This window comes from Marmota monax, unplaced genomic scaffold (assembly GCF_021218885.2).
Source record: "Marmota monax isolate L192 unplaced genomic scaffold, Marmota_monax_Labrador192_F-V1.1 WCK01_AAM20220418_F8-fsc00211, whole genome shotgun sequence".
Classification (NCBI taxonomy): domain Eukaryota; kingdom Metazoa; phylum Chordata; class Mammalia; order Rodentia; family Sciuridae; genus Marmota; species Marmota monax.
In genome coordinates this window covers 2,802,297-2,822,967 of record NW_026694080.1, presented here as the reverse complement: position 1 = coordinate 2,822,967, position 20,671 = coordinate 2,802,297, and the positions used below count along the sequence as shown (strand labels likewise).

At 40.9% G+C, this 20,671-nt stretch overlaps 1 protein-coding gene across 1 annotated transcript; it reads left to right on the top strand.

Annotated features, from left to right (window-relative positions):
* Window positions 1–69: 69 nt before the first annotated feature.
* Window positions 70–5,045, top strand: Psmb9 (proteasome 20S subunit beta 9). The gene is made up of 6 exons (XM_046464420.2): window positions 70–228; window positions 2,275–2,342; window positions 3,095–3,226; window positions 3,787–3,916; window positions 4,165–4,306; window positions 4,867–5,045. Exons 1-6 carry the CDS (start codon window positions 169–171, stop codon window positions 4,992–4,994), a joined length of 660 nt encoding a protein of 219 aa, XP_046320376.1. The 5' UTR covers window positions 70–168; the 3' UTR covers window positions 4,995–5,045.
* The last annotated feature ends 15,626 nt before the right edge of the window (window positions 5,046–20,671 follow it).

Here is a 20,671-nt window from a genome sequence, read left to right as displayed (position 1 = left end):
ACCTGTCTCCGGGCAGATCTGCCCAGCACAGGTTAGGACGCGCGCGACGCCTCGCCGGCGCCCCCTGGCGGAAGTAGTGAGGGGGCGGGGCTGCGAGCCGTAGGCAGCGCGCTGCTGCTGATTGGAAACCAGTGCCCCAGTCAGCAAGGAGCGCGGCGTTTGGCTGGGATGCTGCGGGCTGGAGCACCTACCGGGGACTTCTCCCGGACCGGAGAAGTCCACACTGGGGTAATGAGTCTGGGTCTGAGGGTTGGCAGAGGGCTCAGGGAGGTGGAGACAGGGGGACCCTGGAAGAGCCAGGCAGTGAATAGAGAAACTAACCAGAAGTTTAGGGAGGTAGCCTGGAGCAGCCAGTGCTTGCACTCCGCAATGACCATAGGTGCCCCTATTCGTAAGGAAGATGTTCAGGGTCTCCGTGCGACCGTGTTGGAAAAGGGAGCTTTGGCTCTTAGCTGGTAGCGTCAAGGGGAAGCTGCTCTGAAGCGCTTTCGCTTTCACTCTGGTGTGTACAGTGGGGGTGAGTTAAATCAAGAGAGGAGCTTGGAGACTGCAAAGAGATAAGAAAATGGTGCCCTGAATGAAGCAGGGCAGCACTTGGAAGAAAGAAATATGAGCATTTATGCAGAAGGACCAATTCATTACACAAAACTTTGTCCCTGGGTAACTCGCAGCCCAAGCACTGATAAAGGAAGGAAGGTGTCCTTATGTGAGTCAGTGATGCTCTTTCCTGGAAGGCTCCTGCTTGGCACAGGTGCTGCTGTGCTCCCTACCTTACCTCCCTCATGCCCGCTGGGGGAGTTTGCCCATACCGGGTGCCTGGAGCATATGAAAGCATATGGCTGGTTTCTGCTCTCTGACCACTGACTGCCACTACTCTAGGCCTCAGGTGGTTTTGTTATAAAGAGATGGCCTCTGAGATGTAGTACTCCTGTTCTCTGGCCCTTTATATATAAGTCAGTATGTCAGAAAGTGCACTCGAGGTAGGCTCCGTAGGGGCCAGAGTAAGGCGTGGAGACCTGCCCACTTCTAAAAGCTACCCGCCCAAACTATTTTGGAAATGGTCATTGAAATCAGAACTGTCATTCTGGCTAGCAGCCCTGGTGTCCCCCTTGTCGCCATCACACACTCACTTCCCTCCTCTCCCGGCCTCCGACAAATTTTCTAGGCCTCCGACAAATTTTCTCATCCTAGCCACTTGGCGGGACTCTTTCTTCACCTGTCTCTGGGCAGATCTGCCCAGTACAGGTTAGGACAGCTCAAGATGCCTCACCAGCGCCAGGTGAGCAGTGGAAAGCACAAGAAGTCTCACTGCCAGATTAGCAGTGGAAAGCACAATAAGTCCAATCAAGGGATAGGAGTTAGACCTGGGTTTTAGTTCCAGGTCTGCTATTAATTCTGCATGACCTTGGCTAAGTAATTTCTTCTCCGTGACTCAGTTTCCTCCACTGAACAGAGAATCTTTAAGGCTCCTTCCAACTCAACAAGATCTGGAAAAGTATATCTTTATCCTCTTTCATTCTTCCTTAATCCTTTTCTTGACCTGGAAATTTCAGTTCAAATTTTCCAGTCAAGAGATCTGGACAGAGATCAGCACTCTCCTAGTACAGACTCTTCCCCTGGCTGCAAAGACTTTGATTTACCTCTTTCAATCCTTCTATGTGTTCTTGTTTCTTCCCTCCTACCTTGACCCCAGGCCATGCCAACCACTGACCTCCTTGATGTTTTCCATTGCCTGGTAAATTTAAAGAGCTCACTTCTGATTAAGCAAGAATTGAGGTAAAGGATTTGGGGTCAAAAAAAAACCTGACCTTGTTTACCAAGTTCACAGTAACTTGCACTATCAGATCTGTACCACATCTGCACCTACAACAGGCACAGGTAGTGGAGACTATTCACTTGTGGGCTTCTTCACCAGCACATGGAAGTGACCCCCCCCAGCCCTCCCCTCAATAGGATCACTTCTCCCTTTAGGAACCTCATCTCCACCTCTCTTTTGAGTGGTAAGAATTCCACTTAGGGAAGTTGGGGCTTAGAGATAGTTCTTTCTGTGTGGTCTTAGAGCCAGGCTGTGACATTTGCCTACAGCTGAATGAAACAGTAGAGAAAGAAGAAAGATGTAGGGGAAAAAAATCCTGTGCTAGGAGTCAGCTCTGGCCTGAACTACTGTGTGACCTTGAGCTAGTCACCTTCCCTCTCCGGGAATATTTCCTCTTCTATAGCATAAGGGATGGGGACTTTTCCTGCTCTGACATTTCATACTCTGTGTCTCTGCAGACAACCATCATGGCAGTGGAGTTTGATGGGGGTGTCGTGGTGGGTTCTGATTCCCGGGTGTCTGCAGGGTGAGTACAGTGAAGTGTATATCTTTGGACGGAAGCTAATGATGGCCCCCAATACACATTTTTTTCTGACCCATCTGTGAAAAAATCTGATAGGTTAGAGCTTTCAGGAAATGAAGCTGACCTTTTCAAAAATCCACTATAATATGACCTTGGGTAGATGTATGGGTGCTGAATTCATGGAGGAGGATCTAGGGTCTCAGTACCTAAATAGCCTGTCCTTGTCATGTGTCACGATAAGTGTAAAGGACTAGGGTCTGAATGTGGCACAGGCTGTAGGTTTCTGAGGAGTCTTCTTCCATCTGGGTTTAAGGATAAATAAGATGGCTTCATCAAGTAAGCATCTCACTTCTCATTTTTACATTTTCATTTAACTTTGTCTCTTCTCCCCTCCTAGCCAGTTTTCTCACATGCAGCATGAGTATATAGGATTAGATCAGTATTACTTACATTATGTTCTGTAGAACAGAACTCCTCCAAGATGATTAATAGGGAAGAAAAATTCATGAGGCACATGTTTCTTAACTCCGTATATTTGTTTTGTTGTAAAATCTAAGTCTGAAAAGAAGTCTAATTAATAATGATTAATAGAGTGATTACTTTATCTGAGGTTATTTTATTTTTGTTGGCTGCTTTAATCCAAGCATTAAATTTCATGCTATTCTCTTTTCAAATAACCTTGAGAAACAATAAATGATTAGCCCCCCAAATTCCTGCAACTCTAACATTAATGACCATTGGCTGTTTCCCAACAGAGAGGCAGTGGTCAACCGGGTGTTTGACAAGCTGTCCCCTCTACACCATCGCATCTACTGTGCCCTCTCTGGTTCAGCCGCTGATGCCCAAGCCGTTGCGGACATGGCCGCCTACCAGCTGGAGTTGCATGGGTATGACACCCTGGGGACCTGACTCCAGATGAAGTATCTTGTTCCAGGAGCAATGTTTCAGCTTCTGTTTTTATTAGCTTTGAACAGTTTCCACATCTGTAAAGTGGAGTAAATAGTACCTACTCTGACTCCCCAGATGGCTGTTTTGAGAATCAAATGATAAATGTGAAAGCCGTTTGAAAACTGTAAATACTATCCTAAGAAAACTCATTAGGAAGAAAACAATGATGTGGGGCCCACCATAATATCAGGCAGTCACCACAGGAGAAATCAAAGTCCCTAGGACTGAGGTGAAGCTTATCTGCTTTTCCCCGTAAGGGCAGGGCCCTTGCAGCCAAAAGAGACTTGTACCATTGCAAGGTGCGTGGGGTGGAGCTGAGTGGAAGAGGGTGAATAACTGAAAGCTCCTTACAAATTGGTGGTGTGGCTCTCTAGTTTCTCTGTAGATGAGGGAGAGAAGCTGGAGTTTGAACTATTGCAGCTGTAAGTTCAAGTGTCACTTGGCAGGGATGACAGTAATGGCACAGGAGGGTGGGACTTATTCCTAACATCTCCTTCAGGTTGGAACTGGAAGAACCTCCACTGGTTCTGGCTGCTGCAAATGTGATAAGGAATATCACCTACAAATATAGGGAAGACTTGTCGGCACACCTCATGGTAGCTGGCTGGGACCAACGTGAAGGGGGCCAGGTGAGTCCCTCCCAAGGCACCCCCTTCCTTGGGGTTTCCCATTTCCCTACACAGGGGATGGAGGTCATAAGTCATTCCAGCAATGAGTTCCAAAGACACTGCCTCTTAAAAAGTACACTACAGCCTCAACTGTTGGGGATATGAAAAACAGGGCTTCCCTACAGGGTGCAAAGATGACCTGCTTGACTCAATGGGAACGAGCGGCTCTATGATTCTTTAGTCTGACCTGAGGGTGCCTCCGCCGCCAGGTATATGGAACCCTGGGAGGAATGCTGACTCGACAGCCCTTTGCCATTGGTGGATCTGGCAGCACTTACATTTACGGTTATGTGGATGCAGCATATAAACCAGGCATGACCCCTGAGGAGTGCAGGCGCTTCACCACAGATGGTAACTAACCATGCAGGAGGTAACCTGGGGGTGGGAGGCTGCACGTGGGAAGGAAGTAGTTTACGAGGAACAGGAATATAGATGGACACTTAATTTATTGTTCAAACTGGGACACTTTGAAAGGGAAATTGGGAAGGACAAATATAAGACTGAATGGGGTTTGAGGACAATAGGGGTAAATCAGAACTGTTCAGAACAAAACAAGCTAGGATATGTGGTCCTCGTAGGAACCAGTGGTGTGCTGGGCTGGCTCATGCCAATGCATGAGGGCTGACTATTAAATATCCGAGGGTTTGGAACTTCTTGTTAATCTGTTGGTAGTTTGAAACTGATCAGTGGCCACAACTAAACCATGGGCATGAGTGGGTGCTACATATGAAGGCTTCTTTTTGGTTGCTTTTCTGAAGCTGGTTTACCAGTTCACCACTAAATATGCCTCTCGGGAAGCGGGGTTTTGAGGTGAAAGTGGAAGTCGTCCTATGGTGGACAGGAGGGGAAGGAAAAGATTTTTGAAGCTAAGTCATTCTCTCCTCCTCTCTCTAACTTGAAATCCTCTGCAGCTATCACTCTGGCCATGAACCGGGATGGCTCCAGTGGAGGTGTCATCTACCTGGTCACTGTCACCGCTGCTGGTGTGGATCATCGAGTAATCTTGGGGAATGAGCTGCCAAAATTCTATGACGAGTGAATCTTCCTCTGACTTTCCTTCCTTGTTTTTAATAAACTCTACAGGACCAGAGGCCAGTGTGGTGAATGGGGAATGGGTGTCAGAGAGGTGAATATTAGGAGAGGGGGCTTCTTCCCTCCCAGATGTCAGCATATCCTTTTTATTCTCGTCTCAGATCTGAAACATCTTTCCTAGAGAAAGGAGACAGGAGAATACTAGAAATAGGAGGGAACCTATATGTGATAGGTCATCATACTCAGTGATTTTTAAACATTATAGATAATTTTTTTAAATCTCATAGGGCTGCTGGGTGTGGCTCAGTGGCAGAGCACATGCCCTGGATTCAATCCCTAACACACACACATAATAATAATAATAATAATAATAATAACAATAACAATAATAAAACAACTCATTCCAAGGCTTAAGAGATAAGGGTGCAAAAATTAACCCGCAAGTTTGTCTGTTGACACTTAGGAAATTGTTACAGATGTTTGAGTAACTGGGTTAAACACAGCTGAGTTCTGGTACTATCTTTGCCTGCACTTCCTGAGTGACAGGGCAACTTATTTCCCTTCAGAGAGCTCTCCTTTTCTTCTCTATACCAGAAAGTGGTGAGTGTTTTCTTTCTCCAGCATCCAATGACATTTTGCTAATAAGTGATCCCTTGGGGACTGGGATTATGGCTCAGTTGTAAAGCACTCGTCTGGCATGTGTGAGGCACTGGGTTCGATCCTCAGCACCACATTTAAAAAGTAAATAAATAAGTAAAATAAAGGTATTGTGTCCATCTACAACTAAAGAAAATATATTTTTTTAAAAAATGATCCCTTGGGCTGGGGATGTGGCTCAACTGGTAATGCGCTCGCCTGGCACGCACTGGGTGCTGGGTTCGATCCTCAGTACCACATAAAATAAAATAAAGATGTTGTGTCCACCGAAAACTGAAAAATAAATATTAAAAAAATTTTCTCTCTCTCTCTCCTCTCTCTCTCCTCTCTCTCTTTAAAAAAAAAAAATGATCCCTTAAGAGGTCCATTCAACGGAAATATAAGTAGCATCTCAGGCTAAACCTGAATTCAGAGTACTCAGAGACAATCACATACCCTTAGGAGTGTGGGGAAAATCTAAAATCATAAAAGCCTCCTTGCTATTTATTTTGAATTTTAAAAATAATAGTTTAAGAGCCTCTCTCTCCCGGTGATCACAGCTAGAAACTCTGTACAGGATACAAAAACAAGTACTTGAGGAGTCTGAAAGTAAACAAGAGCAGGTGGGTTGTGAAGAGAGTCAGAACTCAAAGGCCATGTTTCAAGGCCTTTCCTCCCCCAGCTTTGCCCTGAAGTCATTCTGAGTACAGAAGTGCACTAGAGCATAGCACAAATGCTAAGTCTCCAAAACAAATACTAGAGGAAGTAAGAAAAAGGGCCCCTGTGGGCAGGAGAGTGTAGGGGAATCTCCAGAAAAGACCCCTGAGGCTGGGGATTCCCTGATTCCAGGTCTGAACCCTCGTGATTGCTCAGTTACCCTTGAGCTGCACAAGCCAGGGACTTACCTGTGTGACACACCCTAAGCAGCACAGCGAGACTGAGAACTGAACCAAGATTGAAACCTATTAAAACTGGAAGGCTTGATTTTTTTTATTGGCCAACTAACTGCTCTTATATCCCTACCCTTCATTCCAAAAAGAGTTTATAACAGTTTAGAGACAGATATGATATATATATATATAGATATAGATATTGTATATAGGATTGAACTAAGGGGTGCTTAACTACTGAGCCACATCCCCAGCCCTTTTTTGAATTTTATCTTTTAGAGACAGGGTTTTGTGAGGGTCTTGCTAAATTGCTGAGGCTGGCCTTGAAACTCTCGATTCTCCTGCCTCAACCTCCTGAGCCCCTGGAATTACAGGTGTATGCCACCATACCCAGCCAGACATAATTTTTAAAAGTACAAATCAGGGTAAAGGGAAAATTAGGTTAAGAGAATAAATGAATCTAAAGGCTAAAATGTGTATATACATTAAAGTGGTATGGAGCTGGCTTACACTGGCTTGCAAGAACAGACTGTAAAATATAACCTGTCTCAAAACAAAAAATAAAAAGGGCTAGGTCCCATTGGCTCAGAGGCTGAGGCAGAAGGATGGTGAGTTCAAAGAATTTCTCAAGACAGTTGTTAAATCATTGGTAATTTGATATTGACCATGATGGAAGTATTTACCCTACAGAAATCAGCAGTGCTACCAGTCAGATCTTGTTTTTTCCCCCAGAAAGCCAGTTTAACAAGACACATATGTACCAGCCAGCCATCAATGAATAAAATACAGTTGGCTCTGACCCACAGGGTATAGAAAGAGAACAAGGAAATAAAACCTAGAACAAGATTTCACATGATTTATATTTTGAAAGCCACCCAAAAATCCCAAATATATAACTTCTTAAGTCACACAGGACTTTTACTGAAATAGAATATGCATTATGCTATAAAGAAAACTGCAGTAAATTTCAAAGTCTCAGTTTTAGAAACTATGTTCTGCAATAGAATGAGAACTTGGTTAACAAAATGATATCTAAAATTCTTTTATCTAACAGAATATTGATAAATAACATTGATTTAAAAGTCAATCATGAGAAAAATGAACTCATTTGAAACCAGGTTAAAAAAAAATGTTACCCCATGTTTTGGAATACTGATATAGCAGTAATTTGGAAGACTTTTATGACTTCAATATATTTATTAGAACAAGAAAGTTAAAAATAAATGGCCAAGAAATTCTCCTCAAAAATCTGGGGGGAGGGCTGGGGTTGTAGCTCAGTGGTAGAACACTCGCCAAGCATGCACAAGGCATTGGGTTCGATCCTCAGCACCACATAAATGTAAAATAAAGATTAAAAAAAAATCTGGGGGGAGAGGTGGGAATGTGGCTCAGTGGTTAAAGTGTTCCTGGGTTCAATCCTTGGTACAAAAAAAAAAAATCTGTGGGAAAATAGAAATTGAATAAACCTAAAAAAATAAGAAGAAAAAAAATATTTTAAAAAAATGAAATAGAGAACAAAAACTAAGTAGCGAAGAGTCACAAAACAAAAGGTATAGCCAGGCATGGTGGTACATACCTATAATCCCAGAGGCTAGGGAGGCTGAGGAAGGAGGATTGCAAGTTCAAAGCCAAGCCTCAGCAACTTAGCAAGACTGTAAGCATCCTATTGAGACCCTGTCTCAAAATAAAAAATAAAAAGGGATAGGTCCCATTGGCTCAGAGGCTGAAGCAGGAGGATCTTGAGTTCAAAGCCAACCTCAGCAAAAGCAAGGTGCTAAGCAACTCAGTCAGATCCTGTCTCTAAATAAAATACAAAAATAGAGTTGGGGATGTGGCTCAGTGGTCGAGTGTCCCTGAGTTCAATCCCTAGTACAGAAAAAAAAAATCTACTTCTTAAAATATATTTCTAAAATATTCAAAGTTAGAACAAGACTGTGAATAAAGGGGAGAAAATGAATAAAAATAAAGAACAAAAAAGTGAGAATTGCTGTGAGTACAACAGAGATATAAACATAATAAAGGGTATTTTGAATAAATATATATTAATAAATTTGAAAACCTTGGTGAGATAGATAAGTTCCCAGAAAACCACTTAATCTACTAAAATCAGCACAAGAATAAATACAAAATCAACTACACCAATTAATATTGAAGATACAGAAAAAGTTGTTGATGGCCTCTGATAAATGATTTTTTAAATGCCCAGATGATCTTACAAGTGAGTAACATTGCACCAGTCTTGGTATGGTGGCACACGCCTATAGTCCCTGCAGCTCAGGAGGCTGAGACAGAGGATTCCAAGTTCAAAGCTAGCCTCAGCAACTTAGCAAGACCCTGTCTCAGTATAAAAACTAAAAAGGGCTGGGGATGTGGCTCAGTAGTTAAGCTTCCCTGGGTTCAATCCCTGGTACCAAAAAAAAAAAAAAAAAAGTGATTAACAAACATTAAGGAACATACAACTCCCAGCCTCACAGCTCAAAACTTATATACCTTTTCTTTCCTTCCTCCTTCCTCCTCCTCCTTCTTATTCTTCCTCTCCCTTTCACTTAACTTAAAATCTTAAAATAATAAAGTTTTTATCTCACAGTTCTAGAGGTTAGAAGTTGGAAATCAAAGTGTCGATAGGGTTGGTTCCTTCCGAGGGCTGAGAGGTAGAATCTGTTCCAGGCCTCTTTCCTGGCTTTTGGTGTTTTATGGACAATCCTTGATGTTCTTGGTTTCTAGAAGCATCACTTCAGTCTCTGCCTTATCATCTCTGGCTTTCTTCCCGTGCGTGCCTGTCTCTGTGTCCAAATTATTGCTTTTTTTAATCAGTCATTTGAATTTGGACTCACCATATGACCCTATCTTAACTCCATCATCTACAAAAACTCCATTTCCAAATAAGGTCACAATAGGTTCTGGAGATTAGAAATTCCACATATTACAGGTGGGACACCAATTCAACCCATAATAGGGACCTCACACTCAAATCATTGAACCCAGTTGTTGTTCAGATGTCCAATATCCTGGCTTCTTCATTCTCCACCACCCATTTTTTTGTTGTTTTGTTTTGTAATACCCCAAATATTCAACAAACAGACACACCACTGAATCATCCAGATACTTTGTTCATCTCTTATTATGACCACTTGGATTCAATGTTGGTGCAAAAGATAGGAAAAGGTGGAGCCATGAATAGCCACCATCAGGAAGATTCAACCCAGGGGTATTCCAGGGCTTAGGTGCAGTGACTGCTGGAAAGGAATTCAGAACCCAGGAGTGCCGCAGTCTGGCTGGGCACAAATCACGAGCCACTGAAGCAGGAACAAACTTTATTTTTAAACTGCAGGAAAACACTTCACACAGCTCCCGGGGAATCCTCCCGAACGCCATGAGGCTTGTCCAGGAACCCCCAGCCGGAAATATCTCCCCCGGAAATCCCTCCTCCTGCACTTCCCCAACCAATGGGAACTCTCGGGGAATCCCCGGAAATCCCCACGAGAACTCCAAAATAGTGCGAGAACTCAAAAGTTGCGGCAGAGGCGGATAGTAATGCCTTGCCTGTCAATCAATACTGTTGGCAAAATGCCAGGGGCCATACAGACTCGGCTTGGCTCTCAGCATCTCCCCCTTTTTGTTTAATTAAACAACAAGCAATGTGGCTTAGGGACCGTGCCTGTTAGGTAGTCCAATTCAACATATGGTCCTTACCCGTCATCGGATGAACTGACCTCTAGGCGTCAGCCTCCTGTCTTAGGTTGGTACCACTGCAATTGGATCATACCCGTCACTGACTACCGGTCCAGCATACAGCCATACTTGTGGATAGGCCTTTGCACCAGTGGGGGGGTGAGGTTCTTTGCCTCACCTCTGTTGGCCCCCAAATTTTAGACCATCACTAGTAGAAGGGAGGAGGATGCAAAATGCCATGACACTAAGCCAATTGAGGGCTCCTTTGAAAAATTGTACCACCGGTGACACCATCAGCAAAAATACTCCAGCACTACCACAATTTGCTGTACCAACAGATAGTTCACAATGCATACAAGTGATACATAGTCCAGGCAAGGTCTGCAAGCAATTCAAAGCAGAGGAATCTGTCAATATGTCCATTTCCTCCCAAAGTAAATCGACTCCTTAATTGAGCATTATTTGTTGAGTTATTATTCATTGATGCATCAGTTTTTACAGTTTGTTGTGATAACTATCGAAGAAGCTGTAGGTTGGTTTTATCTTTGTCTTCACAGGCACTGGGATGAAGATAGGAATTCTGGCAATGATGCTAAGAAAAAAATTATGTAACATTCCAACAGGCACTAAGAAAACAATTTTTTGAACAATTTACATTATCCTGAACAGAATTATTAAATATAATGAGAAGGAAAGGTGAAAGTAAACAAACAGATCTGTTAACCTCCTTATTTGTTCACATATTAAAACAATTTTCAACAGCTGTTTACCCAATCTAAATTAAACCATTAAAATCATGTGAATAAAAAAATTCAGATCCATTTATTCATGAGCGCTCCTCATATATGATAGATGGACATACGCACATACAGACATACAACACAAAACAGAAGTGTGCACACATAACATACAACACATAAGACAATAGTAAAGGCCTTGTAGCTTTACCTAGGTGAAATCTCCATTGCAATGCTTAAAAACTCCACAGTCAAAAAATAAAACTGATCAGAAAAACATTAACCTAGGTCTGTATGAGCTCAAAAATAAAATAGAACTTTATGATGTGGGAAAAGGCAAATAATAAAATAAATATTGAAAAAAGCATCCTGGTTAATCACTGTCACAGATGTAAGAATAGCCAAACTGGAGTTCTGGATATCAGCTGTTATGGATTTGAGTCAAATCATCTTCCTTTTGGCCTGTAGAAATTGTTTTAGTTAATCTCTCTGGAATCCAAATCGGCTGCTGTTCTCCCTGTGGAAAAACACAAACAGAACCCCGACTCCAGACAATCACTGGGTCAGGACCTTTCCATTGTCCTGTTAGAATATCCTTCCAAAGTACCTTAGGCTTATGTACATTTTTTGGACACATATGCCTTTCCGCAGCACTAAGCCCTGAGGAATCCAAATTTTAAAAGTTTAGAGTAAAAAGGGTTATTTTAAGTTTATCTTTGGGTGACATATACCCCTTTCCAATTCCCTCTTTTTGCTTTAGTAAGTACATTTTAATAGTTTGATGAGCTCTTTCAACTATGCCTTGTCCCTGTGGATTGTATGGAATTCCTCTTATATGAGTAATGCCAAATGATGAGCAAAATTGTTTAAAGGAGGTAGAAGTATAACCAGGACCATTATCTGTTTTTAACTGTTTTGGAACGCACACAGTGGCAAAATTTTGTAAGCAATGAGCTATAACATCTTTAGTTTTTTCTCCGGAATGAAGGGAGCCCATCAAAAATCCGGAAGAAGTATCAACTGTAACATGCAAATATTTTAATTTTCCAAATTGTGGCAAGTGTGTGACGTCCATCTGCCAAATATGGTTAGGTATCAGTCCTCTAGGATTGACTCCAAGATTAACTTGTGGTAAAAAGGTCAAACAATTTTGACATTGTTTTATTATTTGTCTAGCTTGTTCCTTAGTTATTTTAAAACGCTTTTGTAAAGTATTAGCATTGACATGGAACCTTTTATGAAAATGTGTAGCTTCTTCTAGTGTAGAGAAAATATGTATGTCATGTGTAGTTTTATCTGCTAAATCGTTGCCCAAACTAAGGGCTCCCGGCAATCCTGTATGTGCTCTGATATGTCCTATAAAGAATGGATCTTTTCTGTCCCAGATTAGACTTTGTATAGCAGAAAACAAAGAGAAAACAGTAGAGGAAGGGGAAATCCTGCCAGCATCTTCAAGGGATACTATAGCATTAACTACATACTTACTATCAGAGAATAAATTAAATACAGAATCTTTAAACATCACAAAAGCTTGTAAAACTGCATTAAGCTCTACCTTTTGAGCTGATTGTTTGGGTACTAAAAATGTAAAAGTTTGATCAGGGGTAACTACTGCTGCTGTACCATTATTTGACCCATCAGTGAATACATTTGGAGCATTCATGATAGGGGTTTTTCTTGTCATTTTTGGAAAAACTACAGGATGCGAAGACCAAAAAGACAACAAAGGATTAGATGGTAAGTGATTATCAAATGAAACATTAGATTTACACATGATTATTGCCCAAGTATTTAACTCATTAGCTAACTCATCAATTTGATCCATAGTATATGGAGTAATAATTTTATTGGGAGAAATTCCAAACACTCCCTTTGCTGCTTTTATTCCTTTGAGTATTAATTGTCCTACAGCCTCAGGATACCTAGTAAGAATAGTGTTAGGAGAATAAGATAAATGTATCCACAATAATGGACCTTCTTGCCAAAATACTCTTGTAGGAATATTTTTTGTTGGTAGTACAATAAATAATAAAGGCAAACTTATATCAACTCTATCCAAATGCATATTTTCCATATATGTTTCAATAATTTTTAATGCCTTTCTTGCTTCAGGCGTTAACATGCGGGGTGAATTTGGATCTGATGGACCTTTTAGGATATCAAATAAAGGTCCCAACTCTCCTGTTGGTATGCCTAGATAAGGCCTTATCCAATTTATGTCTCCTAATAACTTTTGAAAGTCGTTAAGTGATTTGAGTTGATCTACTCGTATTTGAATTTTTGGTGGACGGACCATGGTTGAGGATAATAGAACTCCTAAATAATTAATTGGAAAATTTAATTGTACTTTATCTATTGCTATCTCTAGATTATAATTTTTTAATAAATTTGTAAGTGTGGCATAACATTCTAGCAATGTGTTTTTATCTTTGTGTGCTAACAATACATCATCCATATAGTGAAATATTTGTAGTTTAGGATTTTGATTTCTAAGTGGCTGGATTGCTTTGTTAACATAAATTTGACACATAGTTGGGCTGTTAGCCATCCCTTGAGGGAGTACTTTCCATTCATATCTCTGATCAGGACCTTCATGATTCAGTGCAGGGATAGTAAATGCAAAATGTGGACTATCCTCAGGATGAATTGGAATTGAAAAAAAAACAATCTTTAATATCTATAGCTAAAACGTACCAGGTTTTTGGCAAAGCAGACAATTGAGGAATCCCCGATTGAGCAAGTCCCATAATAACCATCTCATTATTAATGGCTCTTAAATCTTGCAATAATCTCCATTTACCAGATTTCTTTTTAATGACAAAAATGGGAGTATTGTAAGGAGATACGGAAGGTTGTATATGTCCCTCCGCTAATTGTTGTTTGACCAGGTCATGGGCTGCTTGTATCTTTTCTTTAGTCAGGGGCCACTGAGGAACCCATACTGGTCTATCTGATTTCCAAGTAATTTTTATTGCCTCAGTGACCCCTTCTGAAAACCCAGTCCATGTCTATTTATTCCCTGATCTATTTGAATTGGTGCTGCTATGCCTTGTTCTCCTAATCTTTTTTCTTTCCTGAAACCTTGTCTAGCCCTAATAGTGGGCGCATTTGGATTGATGTTATTTGTTAATGTCAAACCTAATTGATCTAGGACATCTCGTCCCCATAAATTTATAGGAAGATGATCCAATACATATGGCTGTATAGTTCCTTCACATCCTTCAGGATCCTTCCAATCTAATACCATTGCACTTCTACGGGGATTAGTTGCCACTCCTAGGCCTCGAAGCGTTTGAGTGGCTTGTTGTAATGGCCAATGTTTTGGCCATTCTTGACGAGATATGATGCTAAGGTCTGCACCTGTATCCAGTAGCCCATTAAATTCATGTCCTTGAATATTTAGTTTTAGCATGGGGCGAGAATCTAAATTTAAAGACAGCATAGCCCAATCTACACCTGTGGAGCCTAATCCCCTGGAACCTCTTTCTATAGTACTACTGGAAAATTTATCATGTAGGCTGGGTATTATTAATAACTGTGCTATTCTATCTCCTGGTGAAATTACTGATATACCCTTTGGAGAACTAGCTATAATTTTTATTTCACCTTCATAATCGGGATCAATTACCCCGGGACTTATCATAAGTCCTTTTAGCGTAGAAGAACTGCGTCCTAACAATAAGCCTACTGTTCCTTGGGGAAGAGGTCCTTTTACTCCTGTGGGAATGATTTGAACTCCCATCTCTGGAGTTAGTACTGCTCTGGCGGAGGCGCAGATGTCCAACCCTGTGCTCCCTCTGGTTCGTCTGATGAGAGATCTGATGGATAATGTGTCCTGGGCACTACCCTGATGGTGTTGCTGGGTTCCTCCATGGTGTTTCTGGGTTCCTCCAGTGCCCCGTACATTTGTGGTCGTGGGCCCCGGAGCATTGGGCCCCCCTGTCCGTTTTTTGGCAATGGAGCCCAATGCCTTTCTCCACGATATCGTGGATAAACACTTGGTCCTTGTCTGTTTTTTGTTAACGGAATACCCTCTATGGTGGTTTGAGAACGGCATTCATTAGCCCAATGTTTCCCTCTACGGCATTGTGGGCAAATACCCGGTATTCTATTCATTTGATATCTAGCTTTGTTAAACCCTCCTCCTATGGGGCAACTCCTTTTAAAATGTCCTGTTTGATCACAATTATAGCATGTTTTTGGCCTGGCATCTAAAGCCTGTTGTACTGCTGCTAAGACTTGCCCTTGTTCATTAATGTCTCTACATAATTTAATATATGTGTTTAAATCTTCATGTCTCCATGGTCTAATGACCTCTCTGCAACAACGATTTGCTTGGTCATAAGCCAGTTGTTTTATAAATGGCATTGCCTGTTCTGTATCCCCCAAAATTCTGGAAGCTGCTTGAATAAGCCTATCTACAAATTCAGCGTACGGTTCATTAGTTCCTTGTATTACCTTAGATAATTGACCTTGTAAACCTCCATGCCCCTGTAAAGTTTTCCATGCCCTAACCGCATCTACAGCAATTTGTGCGTATACGCCAGGATCATATTCAATTTGTTGCCATTGACCCTCATAAGGTCCTTTTCCTAACAACATATCTAGATTTCTTTGAGGGTAACCGGCTGCTGCATTTCGTCTAGCTGTCTCCCTGCAAAATTCCTCATTGGCAACCTTCCATAACAAATATTGTCCTCCATTTAGCACAGATTTACACATACTAGCCCAATCTGCTGGCGTCATGTCCAAGTTGGTAATGGATTCAACCATGCTTACAGTGAACGGTGCTTGAGGACCATAGGTTGTTACAGCCTCCTTTAACTGCTTCACTGTTTTGAAATCTAAAGCACGGTGAATTCGCTGCCCTCCTGCCTGCTCAAGTACAGGGCATGCTAATCTTTGAGGTCCTGTCTCAGGATCCCATCTATCAACTACGGGGTTTGAGGGCCACTCAGCTATCTCCATAGGGGGAGCTGTTGGTTGAATTACGCCCTCTGGTGATAGAACGGTGTTAGTAGCAGCCTCCTGTTGTAGCTTTTTCCCTAATAGCTGTTTCTCCTTTAAGCTTTCTTCCTTTAAATTTTCTTCCTCTGTCTGACTAGCTTGAGAGACCTTCTCTTTTGCTTGATCTAAAATGTCTTTCTCCATGGTCTGAACCTCTAACAATTTACTTAACACTCTTTCAGTTTGTTTTTTACTAATTTCTAATCTGTTATAAAGATAACACAACCCAATAAGATAACACAAAACAAAACTGAAACAGAATGAAACAAAAACAGAACAAAAAATCGTTGTATCAATTTTCCTACTTTCTTGACATGTGCATTTGTGGTCTATTTCTATCTCTTCCTCAGGGGCGAACAACTTCAAACCTTGAGCCAACCATTTTTCCCAATCTGCCTGAGAAAATTCTAGGGATAGGCAGCTTGAAACAAACACAAAACAAATCAAAACAAGAACACATTGTTTTTTAAAATGGTCACCCATTCTCTCGCCTTCCCTTAGGGGCAAGCAATTTCACTTACCCCGAAGCTTCAGACGTTCCCCTCACGGGCCGCCAAATGCCACAGTCTGGCTGGGCACAAATCACGAGCCACTGAAGCAGGAACAAACTTTATTTTTAAACTGCAGGAAAACACTTCACACAGCTCCCGGGGAATCCTCCCAAACGCCACGAGGCTTGTCCAGGAACCCCCAGCCGGAAATATCTCCCCCGGAAATCCCTCCTCCTGCACTTCCCCAACCAATGGGAACTCTCGGGGAATCCCCGGAAATCCCCACGAGAACTCCAAAATAGTGCGAGAACTCAAAAGTTGCGGCAGAGGCGGATAGTAATGCCTTGCCTGTCAATCAATACTGTTGGCAAAATGCCAGGGGCCATACAGACTCGGCCGTGGCTCTCAGCACAGGAGGCCAGAGGCCAGGCAAGCAACATCTGGAGTGTGTGGCCACCATTCAAGTATCAAGAGCACGATTACCATAGTCAGAATAGGGGCAGGTGGAGGCTCCAAAACCTTAGCAAAGGTCATGTGGACCAAATCTCATCAATAGAAGCCAAATAGGTTTGTGGAGTCCTATCATGGATGTTCTGTTTGTGAGCTTGGGAAGTCCCCCCAAGAATATCCCCCAGCTCGAAGACTTGGTGGATAAGCTGCCGTCCAAAATTAAGGCTTACAAGAAGAGGAGGCAGAGGAGGTGATGAATGCAGAAGGTCCCTGGGAGCACCCACACATGCTTGGAGCTGGCAAGGTATCTCAATCTTCTTCCTTCTCACATGTTATGTTATGGACTGAGTGTGATGTTGATGGTCATGTTATGGACTGAAGGTTTGTGCCCTCCTAGAATGACAGCACTTTTCTCACAAAATAGAAAGCAATAGATTAAAAGGTTCCCAGCTAATTTTATCAGGTTAATGTAGTTTTGACTCCAAATCAAAATATGAAATATTCAGGGAAAGAAAATAATAGGTCCACCTAACCTTGGATACAGATGGGAAAAAATAAATAATTATTTGTGAACTGAGTTTGATGGCATTAAACCTAATAATAATACATCAAAATCAAATAGAAAATCCTTGGACTGCAAGGATGGTTCAATATAATAAAATACATTGCTATAATTCACAATATTTATAAATTAAAAATTAGAGTCATATGCTTTTTTTCAATTGATTAGTAAAATGCACTTGATAAACTATATATTTATGATTTTGGGAAAACAATTATAGAACCAAGAATCAAATCTTATTGGGGGGTGGGTAGTGATTGAACCCAACAGTACTTAATCACTGAGCCACATTCCCAGCCCTTTATTACATTTTGTTTTGAGACAAGGTCTCACTAAGTTGATGAGGGCCTTATCAAGTTGTGGAGCTGGCTTTGAACTTGTGATCCTCCTGTCTCAGCCTTCCAAGCTGCTGGGATCACAGGCATGCACCACCGTACCCAGTTTGCCGCAGCCCGGCTGCAGCAAAATAACCGGGGGGTGACGAACAACTTGTGTAGATCAATACAGCAGGTGTAGGAGCCGTTTATTGTAGGACAGGAGCGGTATATATACATTCCACACAGCTTATCTAATTAACATAAACTCGATACAGCAGTCAACCAATAAGGAATCTCCACACTTAATGGCTCGCTGGCGTTACTTCATAAACCACTCCCTCTGGCGAAAAGCCAGGCACCATCCAGACTTGTTTACAGACTCTAACACCAGTTGAAAACATAAACATTTTTATTTTGATAACACACACTCACTCTCTCTCAATCTCTCTCTCTCTCTCTCTCTCTCTCTATATATATATATATCTCAAAAGGAGAACACCAAACATAATTTTTTTAGCACAAAAAAGCAGCCATAACAAGGCACAGAGAGCAGAAACATATATTAGAAATCAAAGGGTTAGGGCTGGGGTTATGGCTCAGAGGTACAGGCGTTTGCCTAGTATGTGTGAGGCACTGTGTTCCATCCTCAGCACCACATAAAAATAAAAATAAAAAATAAAGGTATTGTGTCCACCTACAACTAAAAAATAAATGTTTTTTTAAAAAAAGAACCAAAGGGTTAGTGTTGCATGCAAATATAGCTTTTCCTTTTTGTAGCTTTGGCGATAGCTACAGGGATGTAAAATAACCTTCTGTAGCAGCTGGTAAGGAAACTAAGGAGCACTCCCCAGCAGCATAGAGCACATTAACAAAAAGACACAAGAATGGATTTGGCTACTGTAGTGCAAAATGTCTAGGACAGAATTGAAAATTCACTTCAATACTAAGAAGTAACCACTAGAACTTGATAATACTTCCCAAAGCGCTCACTCAAGTTGTATTACATACTAAAGATTATTTACAGAAACAATGGTTATACAGTAACTTTTAAATCTGCAATTTAGGTTTCAGATATTCCCATTAATAATTAACTACAGGGCTGGGGATGTGGCTCAAGCGTTAAAGCGCTCGCCTGGCATGCACCGGGCCCTGGGTTCGATCCTCAGCACCACATAAAAATAAAATAAAGATGTTGTGTCCACCGAAAACTGAAAAATAAATATTAAAAAATTCTCTCTCTTTCTCTCTCTCTCTCTCTCTTTAAAAAAAAAAGAATTAACTACACTAAAACTCTATTAAATTACACCTAAGTGATTCAGCTATGAGAGTTTCCAACAAAGATAAATACTGCCATCCAAATTATTAGCTATAGTTTAACAATAATCTCAATACCAGCAACCACTGTAGTTACTATTATCTAACTTGTTTTTCTAGTCTCATTTTCTTTGTGGTTCACAAACTCATCCTGAGCATAAGAAAAGATCAAACTTTAATGGAACAATCTTTAGATTGAACATGTCAACTTAAAAAAAATCACACACAAGACTACAATTGTGGCAGCTATTCCAAATACCTGCTTTGAGTTCAAGCACTCATTTAAAAAAAAAATAATAACTAAGGCCTTTAAATAAAACTCTACTACTAACTTTATAAGACTGAAATTTTAAGAACAACTATTTAGAAAATACGGTTTACTATGCACCTTTTGCATAAGAGAAAAGGAGACTGACTATAAATGATGTCAACATTTAAGTGAACTGTACTATGACCTCGTGGCCAGAAAATTGCAATTTTTCCTAAAAGGAAGGCAGTCTTAATTTATTTATTTATTATTGTCTTCTAAAGCTTATAAATACAAACATCACTACTTTGGGAAGGTTATAAAAAATTCTTAGAAAAAAATAATTTCAAATATTAGTCAACTGCTGAAATACTCATCTACTATTAAGTTGTTCTTTAATAAGAAATAGAATTTTTGGGGACTGGGGCTGTAGCTCAGCGGCAAAGTGCTCACCTAGCATGTGCGAGGCCCTAGGTTCGATCCTCAGCACCACATAAAAATAAATAAAGATATTGTGTACAACTACAACTAAAAAAATAAATATTTTTTTAAAAAAGAAAAGGAATAGAATTTTTCATAGCACATGCCCCAGAGTTGCCTCAATTAATTACTATAGCCATTAAAAACCAAAGTTGGCTAAATGGGCAAATATTTTCCTAGCCTTACTAAACATCTGCAGCTCTATCCTGTTGTTTCAATAGGCACCACATTTGTTTGGGTAACAGTTGACTGCATCCGACGAAAATTAATAACTAAGCTTACACACACATGAAAAACCAAACACTGATACTGTGCTTCCTATACATGTACTGTCTGATGCACATGAAAACAGACCTAGTTAATGCCCTTTAGGGACAGAAGAGTTTACTTTTCCTTGACTGGTTCTCATTCTAACCAGCAAACTCTAACTTTTTGTTTATAATGATCTCTTAAAAAAAAAAAAAAATCCGGGACTGGGGCTGGGGCTCAGAGGTAGCACACCACTGGGTTCTCAGCACCACATGTAAAGAAATAAAATAAAGGTCTATCAACAACTAGAAAAACATTTTAAAAAAGAATCCTGTAACATCGATGATAGAGGGAGACCATCAATTCCATCACATGTAGTCCACCCACAGATCACTGCACGGCAGATATAATGCAGGCTGAAAAAAAAAAATAAGCAGCAAATTATTAAAGAATTTATCAAGATTTTCAGCTATAAAATTAATAGCATTTCAATACACCAGAACAACCAATAAGAAATACAATAAAATCAGGAAGTATTCACCATAAACAAAAAACTTATAAAGCATGTAGTGATTAACTTAATTGAGAATTTATAGAAAAATTTAAAACCCTAAGAAGTTATTGAATATGAT

Excerpts from the sequence above, each read along its gene's own strand:
- Psmb9 (XM_046464420.2), top strand. The coding sequence starts at position 169 with ATGCTGCGGGCTGGAGCACCTACCGGGGACTTCTCCCGGACCGGAGAA. Across the intron at positions 3,917-4,164 it reads ACCAACGTGAAGGGGGCCAG|GTATATGGAACCCTGGGAGG; the intron begins GTGAGTCCCTCC and ends CTCCGCCGCCAG. Across the intron at positions 4,307-4,866 it reads CAGGCGCTTCACCACAGATG|CTATCACTCTGGCCATGAAC; the intron begins GTAACTAACCAT and ends AATCCTCTGCAG.